Source organism: Leucopleurus acutus, assembly GCF_964270905.1.
Source record: "Leucopleurus acutus genome assembly, chromosome: 3".
In the NCBI taxonomy this organism is placed as follows: Eukaryota; Metazoa; Chordata; class Mammalia; order Artiodactyla; family Delphinidae; genus Leucopleurus; species Leucopleurus acutus.
The window spans coordinates 140,813,236-140,826,766 of NC_139145.1; the positions used below are offsets into that span (position 1 = coordinate 140,813,236).

Sequence of the window (13,531 nt, forward strand, 5' to 3'; positions counted from 1 at the left end):
CAAAGTTTCTGTACAGAAATCAGCTGATAGCCTTATGGGGGTTCCCTTGTAATTAACTTTTCTCTTGCTGCCTTTAGAATCCTCTCTTTAACTTTTGCCATTTTAATTATAATTTTGGTGTAGGTCTGTTTGGTTTTACCTTGTTTGGGACCCTCTGCTTCCTGTACCTGGATATGTTTCTTTCTTTACATTTGGGAAGTTTTCAGCTTCCCAAATACATTTTCAATACCCTTTTCTCTTTCTTCCCATTCTGGGGTCTCTATTATGCATAGATTGGCATGCTTTATATTATCCCATAGGTCTCTTATATTGCTTTCATTTTTTTTTCATTTGGCTTTCTGTCTGCTGTCTTGATTGGGTGATTTCCATTATTCTATCTTCCAGGTCATTTACTCATTTTTATGTATTATTCATTGCCTTTAGTTCAGTTTTCGTCTTGGCAAATGAGTTTTAGAATTTTTTTGGTTCCTTTTTATAGTTTCTAGTTCCTTTTTACAGTACTCTGCATTTCTGTCAATAGCATTTCTTAATTCCTTCAGTATTTTCATTATCTCCTTTTTGAACTCGGTGTCTATTAGACTGAAGAGGTCTGTTTCATTGCTCTTTCAGGGGAATTCTCTTGGTCTTTTAACTGGGAGTGGTTCCTCTCCTTCTTCATTTTACCTTCTATTTCTCTTATTCCGTGAGTTTAGGAGAAACAATAATCTACTGTGGTCTTGGAGGGCTATTTATGTGTGGGAGTGTCCCGGTGTAGTTTGTGTGGATTTAATATTTTGGTGCAAGGGCTGTTTTTAGTATTGATGCCTGTCACCTCTTTCCTCAGCATGTGCTGGCCATTATTCTCTTGATAGGGCGTGTGCAGATGCAGTGGCTGGTGCCTGGTCCTGGCATTCTCTGTGGTGGTAGCAGCTCATGCGCAGCCCTGGAGCACACGATGGGAGGTGGCTCACAACTACTGGAATCTGCGAGGGTGGTGGTGGTAGCTCATGACAGCTCTTAAAGCATGGGGGTGGTGGTGGCTTGTGATCGCTCCTGTAGCTTGTGTAGGCAGTGTCCTGCAACCTGAGAGCACGTGCAGGGAGAAAGGCTGCAATGGCAGGTCTTGCCTCTCCTCTCGCACACCACCCAAACAATGGTACCTGGCCTCTAAGGTAGCCCAGGCTTCCTCTGCGTACATCCTCTGGTGCAGTTGCACCAAACTCCAGCCCCTTCAGGCTCTTTCTGCACAGCCTACCACCTGAGTCCTCTCCCTGGATCTAATCTCTGAAGCCTGAGCTTCAGCACCCGGTCCCTGCCTGCACTGATGGATGTGTGTCTCCGGCCGGGGAGTGCTGAGCGGTGGCACTGGCTGTCTGCCGGTCTCTCTCCATTCCAGCTGCTGCAAAACCGGTTCCTGCATTCTCCTCCAAGGCTCTAAAACTCCCACTCTGTCCCGGCTGATCTCCATGATGGTGAGGGGACTTCCCAGGGTGCAGGCATCTTTCCTCTTTCACAGCTCTCTCCCAAGGGGTGGGGTGCAGGTCCCTTCCCAATTCCTTTCTTTTCTTTTGTCCTACCTGGTTACACAGAAATTTTCTTGCCCTTTTAGAGGTCTGACGTCTTCTGCCAGCGTTCAGTAGATATTCCGTGAGAATTGTTCCACATGTAGGTGTGTTTTTGATGTATTTGTGTGAGGCAGTGAGCTTCACATTCTACTACTCTGCCATCTTGATCCAGTGGTCAAGAACTTTTAAATACGTAAGACATTTTCATAATTTTGAGATGTATTATTTAAAAACTTTTTTTCCAGAAGGAATACAAAAAATAAAATGTAATACATATAGCTTGCAAAAGGTCTCAACATAAGACATTATTGTTCAGGTATCATTTAATTAGTGTTATGTATAACTTAGATAATTTATTAATTACCTTGAGGAGATCTGGATCAATTCCTTTAATCTTTGGAACTGGAACTGGGGGTAGAATCAACATCTTAATCCTTGAAAACAAAATTTTGTTTTGATGTCAGTTATACATTCTCATTTCAAAAGATAGAAATAAAATGTTGACAGTATTATTAAAGTAACAGAAAATTTGGAATAAGTATAATCTGAGAAAGAGGAAAGCATTAAGCAGTAAATAACAAGGCAAAACCATAGAAGAAAAAAAGAATAAAAAACAACAAAAAACCCTCATCTGAAACCAATTTAAGTAAAATGCAGTTTTCTTATAACTTTTCTTTTATAATGTCTTTTATTGATAAGACAGTCTTAGTATTGGAAGTTAGAAATTTAATTCCATCTGAAGCCAATTTCCATGTCAGTTATAAGGGAGGTAATTTTAATATACATCTCATCTGTAATTTGTAGAGGAAGGGAAGGGGAGGAGAAAGAGCCAATCTATGTGGAGCCAACATTATCTGTACCCTTAAAAAAGAGTGGGTTGGTATAAGTTCACACCACAAATCTACATGAATTATAAGATTACCCAAGGCAATCTCATTAACCAGGGTGTTATTGCACAGTTCATTTCAGTTAGGACAGACTAAATTTGAACTATCTCTAATCAGTATGGATTTGTATACACAAGTCTATGATGCACTTAATATTTCTGTTCCAAATATTTAAGTTACTTTTTGACCATAATTCATTTCAATATCTATCCTGCTTGTCTTGTGCCTGATTGTATCCCCAGTACTTAGAACAATTCCTGGCACAGAGAAGGTGCTCAATAAACCATTTCTTGAATAAGTTTGAGTAAGTCATTTATTTATTTCATTAATAGTGTAACTAGAGTTTTTGTTTTAAAGTCAACATTGTGGCTGTGGAATAAAGCTCAGATACTACTATAAGCCACTGATGAAAGAAATCAAAGATGACACAAACAGATGGAGAGATATACCATGCTCCTGGATTGGAAGAATCAATACTATGAAAATGACTATGCTACCCAAAGCAATCTATAGGCTCAGTGCAATCTCTGTCAAATTATCAATGGCATTTTTCACAGATTTAGAACAAAAAATTATACAATGTGTGTGGAAGCATGAAAGACCCCGACTAGCCAAAGCAATATTGAGATTGAAAAACAGAGCTGGAGGAATCAGGCTCCCCGACTTCAGACTATACTACAAAGCTACAGTAATCAAGACAGTATGGTACTGGCACAAAAACAGAAATACAGATCAATGGTACAGGATAGAAAGCCCAGAGATAAACGCATGCACCTATGGTCACCTAATCTATGACAAAGGAGGCAAGAATATACAATGGACACAAGACAGCCTCTTCAATAGATGGTGCTGGGAAAACTGGACAGCTACATGTAAAAGAAAACGTGAAATAAGAACACTCCCTAACACCATACACAAAAATAAACTCGAAGTGGATTAAAGACCTAAATGTAAGACCTGACACTATAAAACCCTTAGAGGAAAACACAGGCAGAACACTCTTTGACATAAATCACAGCAAGATCTTTTATGACCCACCTTCTAGAGTAATGAAAATAAAAACAAACAAATGGGACCTAATGAAACTTAAAAGCTTTTGCACAGCAAAGGAAACCATAAACAAGACAAAAAGACAACACACAGAATGGGAGAAAATATTTGCAAATGAAGCAATGGACAAAGGATTAATCTCCAAAATATACAAACAGCTCATGCAGCTCAATATCAAAAAGACAACCCAATCAAAAAATGGGCAGAAGACCTGAAGAGACATTTCAGCAAAGAAGACATACAGATGGCCAAGAGGCACATCATAAGCTGCTCTGCATCACTAATTATTAGAGAAATGCAAATCAAAACTACAATGAGGTATCACCTCACACCAGTCAGAATGGCCATCATCACATATCTACAAACAATAAATGCTGGAGAGGGTGTGGAGAAAAGGGAACCCCCTTGCACTGTTGGTGGGAATGTAAATTGGTACAGCCACTATGGAGAACAGCATGGAGGTTCCTTAAAAAACTGAAAATAGAACAACCATATGCCCCAGCAATCCCACTACTGGGCATATACCCTGAGAAACCATAATTCAAAAAGATTCATGTACCACAATGTTCATTGCAGCACTATTTACAATAGCCAGGACATAGAAACAACCTAAATGTCCAATGACAGACAAATGGATAAAGAAGATGTGGTACATATATACAATATTACTCAGCCATAAAAGTGAACAAAATTGGGTCATTTGTAGAGATGTGGATGGACCTAGAGTCTGTCATACAGAGTGAAGTAAGTCAGAAAGAGAAAAACACATATTGTATATTAATGCATATATGTGGAATCTAGAAAATGGTACAGATGAACCTATCTGAAGGGCAGGAATAGAAAGGCAGACGTGGAGAATGGACGTGTGGACACAGTGGGGAAGGGGAGGGTGGGATGAATTGGGAGATTAGGTTTGACATCAATACACTACCATGTGTAAAATAGATAGCTAGTGGGAACCTGCTGTATAGCACAGGGAGCTCAGCTCGGTGCTCTGTGATAACCTAGATGGGTGGGATGGGGGGGAGGGAGGTCCAAGAGGGAGGGGATATATATATATACACATATAGCTGATTCAGTTCACTGTACACGAGAAACTAACACAACATTGTAAAGCAATTATACTTCAATTAAAAAAAATTAACATTGTGGCTCTGGAATAAAGCTCAGAGATTATCCATTCCAATCTGAGTTTTGGGTATCAGCTGATAGTCTACTTAGTGTGAATGAACGTTTTTTGCATGTTTCCACCACCTTTTTACATAATCCAAGGAATAAGCCAAATTCCGTAAGTTGTGTTTGAGTAGACTCCACTAGGTTTACTCTGTGGGGCGGTGTTAAATTGTTACTGATGAACAGAAGTTATAGAAAAAATTCATGTTATTAATAACTGCTACCATTTTTGAATGCTTCTGATAAACCACTATGAGATGTATCTTGCACTAGACTCTGGGTCGGCAAATTACGGTCTATGGGCCAAATGTGGTCTGCCCTCTGTTTTTGTAAATAAAGTTTTATTGGAACATGGTCATGGTCATTTTACATATTATCTATGTAAAATAGTTTGCATATCATCTATGGCTGCTTTCATGCCACAGTGGCAGAGCTGAGTAGTGGTGACAGAGATTGCATAGCCTAGAAAGCCTAAAAGTTTACTGTTTGGTCATTTTTAAAACAACTTTGTCAACCCTTGCACTAAACATTTCATTTAATCCTTACCACTACCAGGGAGGCAGAAGACATTATCTGTGGAAAGATTTAGATATTTAAGGAACATGTTCAAATCACACACTAATACTTGGCTCAGCTGGCGCTCAAATCCAAAGCAGCTGACTCCAAAGCCTGGGCCCTTTGCCTTCTGTCGCGCTGATGGGTTAAACTTGGTTCTGCATCTCTAAATGAATAGTTCACAGGTTCAAACACATAGAAAAATGCAACAAAACCCCAGTTACAGGAGGCAAAGTTTCCTAAATGTCTAACGCTTTACTTTGTATGGGTGCCTCTTTTTTTTTTTTTTTTTTTTGAAGAGGATGATGCATTTAGGTACTTGTTGATAGCTTTCTAGGAGTTGTGGTTGACTTTAGGCCAGGGTGGCAGACCCTGCAGCTTGGAGGACCCAAGCCAGTCATGCAACTGAATATAGCTTGGAGCTTGGAGGACCCAAGCCAGTCATGCAACTGAATATAGCGGGCCTGGTACAAAGTCATAGGGAGGGATGGGAATGGTGACAGAGAACATATGCCCTTTGCAAATGGGATGGTTGTTGCACATGTTGCCATGCAGAAATATCAGCCCAGTTTCACTAGATCTGTTTTTAAAGGTAATCTGGTAATCTGGATTTTTGTGTGAAAATTCCCTGTTTTATAAACACTTTGCAGGAAAACCTTTACTCCAAAATCAAAAGAACATAAAACAACAAAACATGGATCTGTGGGCTGAATTTGGCTTTCTGGTTGCCAGTTTGTCACTTCTGTTTTATGTTGATTCAGTTATTTCTTCCTGGATTAGTCATAGCTTGAAGGCTGGAGTAGGTCATATGGTGGGAGCCACAGAGTGTAGAATAACGATAAACTGGCATGAAACTACGTTTCTGATTTTTCTATCATTTTATTCAAATCCAAATTACACTATAAATTTTGCTAGAGTTGACTCAATGATCTGGACTAAGAAAGGGAGCAGTGGCTTGGTTTGTGAACTAACAAAACCTCAAGCAAAGAGCACCTGAAGTCCTTTACAGTCCTGAAGTTCTGGGGTAAACTGGCATAGCACCTCATTCTTTGAGTTTCATTTTAATTGTTCTTTCCACACTTGCTGTCAGCTATTTTCTACCATTTCCTACTTTCATTAGAACATGGAAATTTAGACAATGATAAGGGTTTTTATGGGTACATGAAAAAAGAAAGGTTAATTGTTTTCCACGGAAAACTTAATTTAGAACAGGAAATTTGGCAGTACAAATAGATTTCCAAAATTTTTCCCAATTTGGTGATTTTGACCAAGCGTCATAGTTAAGAACTTCATTATTCATAGAAAACACTCTTTTAGACAAAGGTTAATATATTTCCTTTGAAATTCTATTTGGAGGATTATTTTTTCTTTCAAATACTGTTAACTAATGTAATTTTAAGCAACATAACAAATCTGCTTGGTCTTCATGATGACTCGAAATTGACAACTAATGTTAAAAGTAAATTCCGTTATGTACATAGTGGGTTTATCTACTGCAGGTACACATAAATTAGCCCATCGCCTAACTGTACAGATCAGTGAATTCAAATTAATCAACAGAATAATTTGACTCCTTTGCTGTTGGCATTGCTTAAATATATAAATTACTTAAAATCCTAAATAATTATTTACTTATTTACTAACTCCCCCCCCCACAATTGAAAAGTGTGTTATCCTGCTTTATAATACTTGTGTTTCTAAGATAGTAATGTTGCTAGAAAGTTAGATAGAAAATAAAATTCTACAGAGGGAATTTTGTTTTCTCCTGAGCTTACATTATAAAATTGGAGATTAACCCTTCCTACATTCACTTGGAGACTTTTAGCATGCTTGACACTCTGGAACTCTAGAATTCTGAGAATTCTTCTCTCTACTGAAACTCTATTTTGATGTTTACAAATGCTATACAGCTTCAAAATACAAATTAAAAAGCTTTTACAATATATTCACATAGACCCTATTCTGATTTGTAGATGCGTCTTGGCTTCACCTGGAGACTTGTCTTTAGTTCTAGCTAGAGTAACCAACTGTCTTGGTTTGCCTGGACACAGGACCTTCAGTGCTAAAACCAGGGAAGTCCCAGGCAAACAGAGTGTTAGCTACCCTAATTCTAGGAGAAGGGGCAAGATTAACCCATGGGACTTAAAGAATATGCTAAACTACCATATGACCCAGTAATCCCACTACTGGGCATATACCCTGAGAAAACCATAATTCAAAAAGAGTCTGTACCACAGTGTTCATTGCAGCTCTATTTACAATAGCCAGGAGATGGAAACAACCTAAGTGTCCATCATCGGATGAATGGATAAAGAAGATGTGGCACATATATACAATGGAATACTACTCAGCCATAAAAAGACATGAAACTGAGTTATTTGTAGTGAGGTGGATGGACCTAGAGACTGTCCTACAGAGTGAAGTAAGTCAGAAAGAGGAAAACAAATACCGTATGCTAACACACATATATGGAATCTAAAAAAAAAAAAAAGGTTCTGAAGAACCTAGGGGCAGGACAGGAATAAAGATGCAGACATAGAGAATGGACTTGAGGACACGGGGCGGGGTAAGGGTAAGCTGGGACGAAGCGAGAGAGTGGCATGGACTTATATACACTACCAAATGTAAAATAGCTAGTGGGAAGCAGCCGCATAGCACAGGGAGATCAGCTCGGTGCTTTGTGACCTAGAGGGGTGGGATATAGGGAGGGAGACGCAAGAGGGAGGAGATATGGGGATATACATATGCATATAGCTGATTCACTTTGTTATACTAACACACCATTGTAAAGCAATTATACTCTGATAAAGACGTTTAAACAAAAATATTCTAAATGTAAGAAAACTGGCGACCAGTGCCAGTAACTTTTCCTATGTTCTGTATTAAAAGTTCCTGTAGTCTGTACTGAGTTTCTTTCAAGAATGAAAATAGAATAATTAGCCTTTACAGCTTAAGGGAAATTTAAAGGTCATATAATCCAACACCCTCAAATTACCCATGAGAACATGGAGGCCTAGAGAGATTAAGGGACTCAAATGAGATTAAACAGCAGTGGCAGAATAATAACTGGAACCTGCCTTTTGACTGCAAGAGAATGCAGAATGGAATCTCTTCAAGCTTAGAATTTTATCTGTGTTGACAAAAGCAGATGAAATACCAAATCATAACTATCCAAGCAATTTCTATAAAACCCAAATTTACTTAAAATCATCATCATATGAAGTCAAAAAAGGTTTTATTAGATTGAATTATCTAGGCGGCTTTAGTTTACCACTTAAATTTCCTCTTACATTAGGACTGTGTCAGACTCAGCCAAAGCCTCACTGCTGCCTTATGGTCCTGGAATAAATGAGCCAATTTTTTCAGAACTTTGAGGAGGTACATATCACAAGGTGTATAGTCACTAGCCTCAGCCTCTTAATGTCCTATGCAACTTTCCAGATAGAACTGAGACCTGTGATGTCTCTATGATGAACACAACAAAGTGGTAAATGTATAACTGGACATAACGTTTCACTGGGTTGAAATATTTCACTCATGATTCACAAAAGAAAACATCAAACAATAAATGGAAACATGTATGTTTGCTAAATAACTGGCAAAAACATATCAAAGTATGTTACATCACACTTACCTTTGTTGTTTAGAAAATATGCATAAAAATAATGTCACCATTAGTCCAAATGTTCCAAAGATAATAAATAAGAACCATGGAAACCGGAAATCTGAAAAACATAAGAACAACATCTCACTCACTGAACTATGAATAGTTGAAGTTTACATTTCACTCTCCTGTTCCACATAAAAAAACTTCCTAATTTGTATTCATCTAGTAGAGTCAGTGATTTCATTTGATAACCACTGAAATAGACTGCAATGACTTAGGAGAATTTTCTGTTCCAAGAACACCTCTATCCACTTCCTCAGATCATTTCATGTACCAAAAAAAGAAAATCAAAGTAAAGAAACAGCATACAGTTTAAGCACAATCCATGTTTATACAAACAAACTGCTTTAAGCATCTTATGTATTCAGGGTATGTCATTAAAATGCTTCAGCTCTAGGAAAAATTGATGCCTGTTAATATACTACTTTTCCTAAGTAATGTCCACTTGGTTCTTTTTTTTTTTTAAAGGTGTGGTGATATTTTTTATCCTCCAGATTGAGGATCCATCAAAGTTTTACTTGTGAATCATTACCGAAACTTTTTAGACATGCAGGGCATACATTTTCTGCTTAAATATTGCTTAAAAATATGCTTAAAAATATTGTTTGACAGAAGAAGATCAGTACTAGGACTCCCATCTTTAGATTTTAGTATAATTTGTAGCAAATTTGTGGGAGTCTGTAAAACTTCTATTTCATTTCTCAAGAACAAGTGCCGCAGTGGCAGAGGTTGACTGCTTTTAAGGTGGAATTTACCTGAACGTTGCTTTATGAAAGTAGGCTTTTATGCTGTAATATTTTATTTTCTTATTCAGTTATTAAAAGCCCCAAGGGAGATGTAATGCATATTATAAAGAATTAGTGGGGGAGAGAATATCGTTCTTTTGTATGTTGTGGTACCTATAATTTTATATCAATGATATACTCAGGAACATAATATAAAGCGAGAGTTTAATTTTTTTCTTTTTTAACAGAGAAGAAAAGCTTGTTTAAAAAATGTTTTTGTTAAGGAATTAAATGCCATCACAATAATGTTAAAGGGCATGTGGCAAATGTGCTTTTAACCTGAATTTCATTGTATCAAGTATCATTTGAAACAAGTCTGTTGAATAGAGTGTAGAAAAGATGGTGCTATAGACATTTTCATTTGTGTTATGTAGTATCACGGATTCTGCCTGTACTATAGACATTTTCATTTGTGTTATATAGTATCACAGATTCTACCTGTACTGTAAGTGCAGAAATATAAATTTAATTTCTCTGTAGCTTGTGACTGTTTCGTTAACAAACCTCAGACCCTCATGTGGCACTGTAAACCTTCTGTTTTTAATGGGGATGAGCTATAGCCAATTCCCATTTGGGAGTGATAATACTTTATACACTTACTATTCATTGTTAAGCAGCCTTCTTTATTTCTAGATCCAAAAATTTAAATTCTTTTATTCTGAATTCATAGGTCTCATTTCTTTAAACTATATGTTTATATTTCTTTTATATAGGATCTTCAAATATTCCTTGTCACTCTTGAGCGTATCTAGCACACGATTTATTAAGCCTTCCTCCAGGTAAAAGCCGCACCCAAACTTTCTAAAACCAATAAACACCTGCCATTGACTACTTATGCTGACTCAATATTAGGAATTCTCTAAGATGCCACATAGACAGCCATCCATCCAGATTCAGAATTTCTTCACTGTGTATATGAGAAACATTTTTTTCTGATTATAAGTGACAAAACAAACTCATAGAAAATACTAGAAATACAGAAACAAGGAAATAAAGAAATGAAGAAAAGAATCACCTGAAATTCTGTTATCCAGATACCCCACCCCCTCCATCAATAGCTTAGTGTATCTTCTGCTCTTTAACTTGCACCTACCCCATGACTTTTCCTGAATAATTCAAAAATGAAATCCTCCCTCCTCTTTTGTAATGGAGAGTACCTGTTACAGGCAGTGAACTCAAGGTCCCTCATCCTGACAATTGATGCTAATGTATCTTGATCTGGACAACACCCTAACAATCCCTGTATATTGACAAAAACCATGTTGGCTTCCATCTTAATCTCTTAGGTTTACCTTCTTCACATGCAAACGGTCTCATCTGAGGAAGTGTTACAAAGAGCACCTCACTGAACTCGCCATATTTTTCAGAGTTTCGTTGTCTGGATCTCACACGCACTTCATACTCTTTATCCAGTCTCAGTGAGTACACTGGAACTGATGTTGACAATACAGGGTCCATCTTTCAAGACAAAATATAAAACTTACTGGTTAGAGAGTCAACAACTCAATGCAATAAGCTCTATGAGGTGTTTCTACATTCGTATTCAAAATGAATTTCTGTAAAGTAGGCAATGTTTTAAAATGCGCTGGTGGAGTTTGCTATTTAGAGAAAGATCAAGGCAAATAACTTAGTAACACAACATTGTAAATTCACTATACTTCAATTAAAAAATGGTAAAAAAAAGAATCATTTTGTTAAATGGGGAGTAGTCTTCCAATTTATTTTGGTATAAACACAAAGATATGATAGACTTGTTTAAAGAAATGCAGCTATATCTTTGCATTAGGCTGTCAGATATTCTACTAAGATCAAAGCATAATAGAATTATAGTGAATGGCAGAATTATAAAGATTACAGATACACTGCCTACCCTTTGGGATATTACATTCTTATATAAAGACATCAGAACAGAAAGAAACACACATATTTCCTATATCTGTATCTGTTCTTTGGAAATCCTGGGTAGTCATTCATATGATCACAGAATTGGAAAGTGTCCTAGAAAAATCATAGTTGTCTTAATTAAACTTTCAAACAATTCTATCAGCTTGCTCTAGAAGGCTTAAAGCCACCTCAAAATAGTTTGCTATTCAAAATTTGTGAAGAAAAGTCACTGGAGGCCTTTGGTAACAACCAACAGGATTCCACAACCCTGAAGGCCAGGATGTTCCTTTACCTTCCCAGGGAAGGGTAGGTGAGGCTATTAGACCTTTAAGACATGTTGCTATCAAAGAGGTTAGACACAACTAATGATGGTGTTTTCCTCCAAGTCACATATTCAAAGCAGGTACACAATATGTGGTTTTCTTGTGTTTTTGGGTAGAACATCTTGTTCCTGTTTATAGAAAATTAGGAACATTCTCTTCTTCAACAGCATGGGTTTTATCACATAAATAAGATTCTCATAATTTGTTTTATTAAGTCAGAGCCTGGGCCTTCAGCTTCTAAAACAAATTTCCCTTCACCTCAGTTAGTTTCTACTCACAAAGTACCTCTTTTTTTCTCCTATGTACACAGAATGGTTGGTTTGCATCTTTTATAGATGCTTAATATATGGAATATTTGTATACCTAAAATGCCTCTGAATATTAAATTCATTTTATTATTTTTCTTAAACTATTTTAAAAAGCCTGTGTTTCCATTCTTGAAGCCCTCATTTCTCTGTCACTGTCACCAGTACTATTTCTTTACAGATGTCATTAATAACAAAACCAAAAAGGGACCCTCGGCCATTCGACCCATAGCCCCCTCTCCATCTTCCCTCACCCTTCCACACCAGCCACACCAAACTCAAATTTGCTCACAGGTCTCCTAATACCCGCCCTGCTCCCTGCCACCTTCCTATAGGGGAAAGCCTATTCTTGGCTAATTCTCAGTGCAAGTACTGCTGATATTCTAAGAAGCCTCTTCTGGCAATTATCCCTACTCCATCCTGCCAGGTAGTACACATATTACTTCTTTTAATTCATTGCTCTAATTTCTATATTATACTGCAAATTCCCTGGGGGCAAACGATGCCTTCATTTTCTTTACATTTCCAAAGCCCAGCACAACAGCCGGTATATAGTGGGTACTCAAGAGATGGCCAACACATTGTGGATAATTCTACGCCACCCATTAAGTCTTAAAAAAAAAAATAAAAACCAACAAATTCTTAACTTGGTTTAGCGGGTAAATAGTTGTAAGCAACTACATGGTCATTAGAATTACTTTTATATTCAAAATGCGTTTCATAAATTAAAAATGGGCATAGTAATACCAAATTCAATATTGTCAAATGTAACATGAATTCCTGATACAAGCATCAAACATTAGCCTTTTCCCCCTTGACTTACAACCCTCTCTTCTTTTTATGCTTATGCCTCTTGTTCTCATAACCAAGTAGAATGTAAGTTCTTCAAGAGAGGTCAATTCTATAGATGGGCCCTTGATACTCATGACAATTCTGAGATACCTTGCAAATTACCGAACTTATAAATATCATGAATTTGTAACTTCATTTATAAAAGGTAAGTAAAGTAAAAGTTAATTGACCCCTTTGGACTTATCTGATGAGATTCAGCAGGGGTGCAATGAAAAGTGCCGCAAAGCCAAGTTGGGATGCAGCCCTGAATGGTCGACGGAGTCCCATGCTCCCACGCATCTGGCTCAGAGTGTGTGATTCCTATCAGTGCCTCGCCTGGGACAGAACTACAGGCCATGGACTTTCTGTGTTCAAACTATTAGCACTCAGTTTGTGTGCTAATGTTCTGATTTACATCTTTGCTTTTTCTAGGGTGTCAAACTTTTTTTGTTTCAGGTCTCCTCCACACTCTTAAAAATGATTGAGAATCCGAAAGATTTTGGTTCTTTTGGGTTATAACTTTCACT

At 37.4% G+C, this 13,531-nt stretch overlaps 1 protein-coding gene across 5 annotated transcripts in view; it reads right to left on the reverse strand.

The window, feature by feature from the left end:
- Nucleotides 1-13,531, reverse strand: part of GHR (growth hormone receptor) — a gene marked incomplete at its 5' end in the record, with an annotated part of 273,813 nt that overhangs the window by 7,706 nt on the left and 252,576 nt on the right. For all 5 annotated transcript variants that reach the window (XM_082836086.1, XM_082836087.1, XM_082836088.1 and 2 more), the window contains 3 exons: nucleotides 1,909-1,978; nucleotides 8,844-8,934; nucleotides 10,954-11,119. In XM_082836086.1, coding sequence (XP_082692212.1) covers nucleotides 1,909-1,978; nucleotides 8,844-8,934; nucleotides 10,954-11,119 — 327 coding nt within the window. The remainder of the gene's footprint in view (nucleotides 1-1,908; nucleotides 1,979-8,843; nucleotides 8,935-10,953; nucleotides 11,120-13,531) is intronic.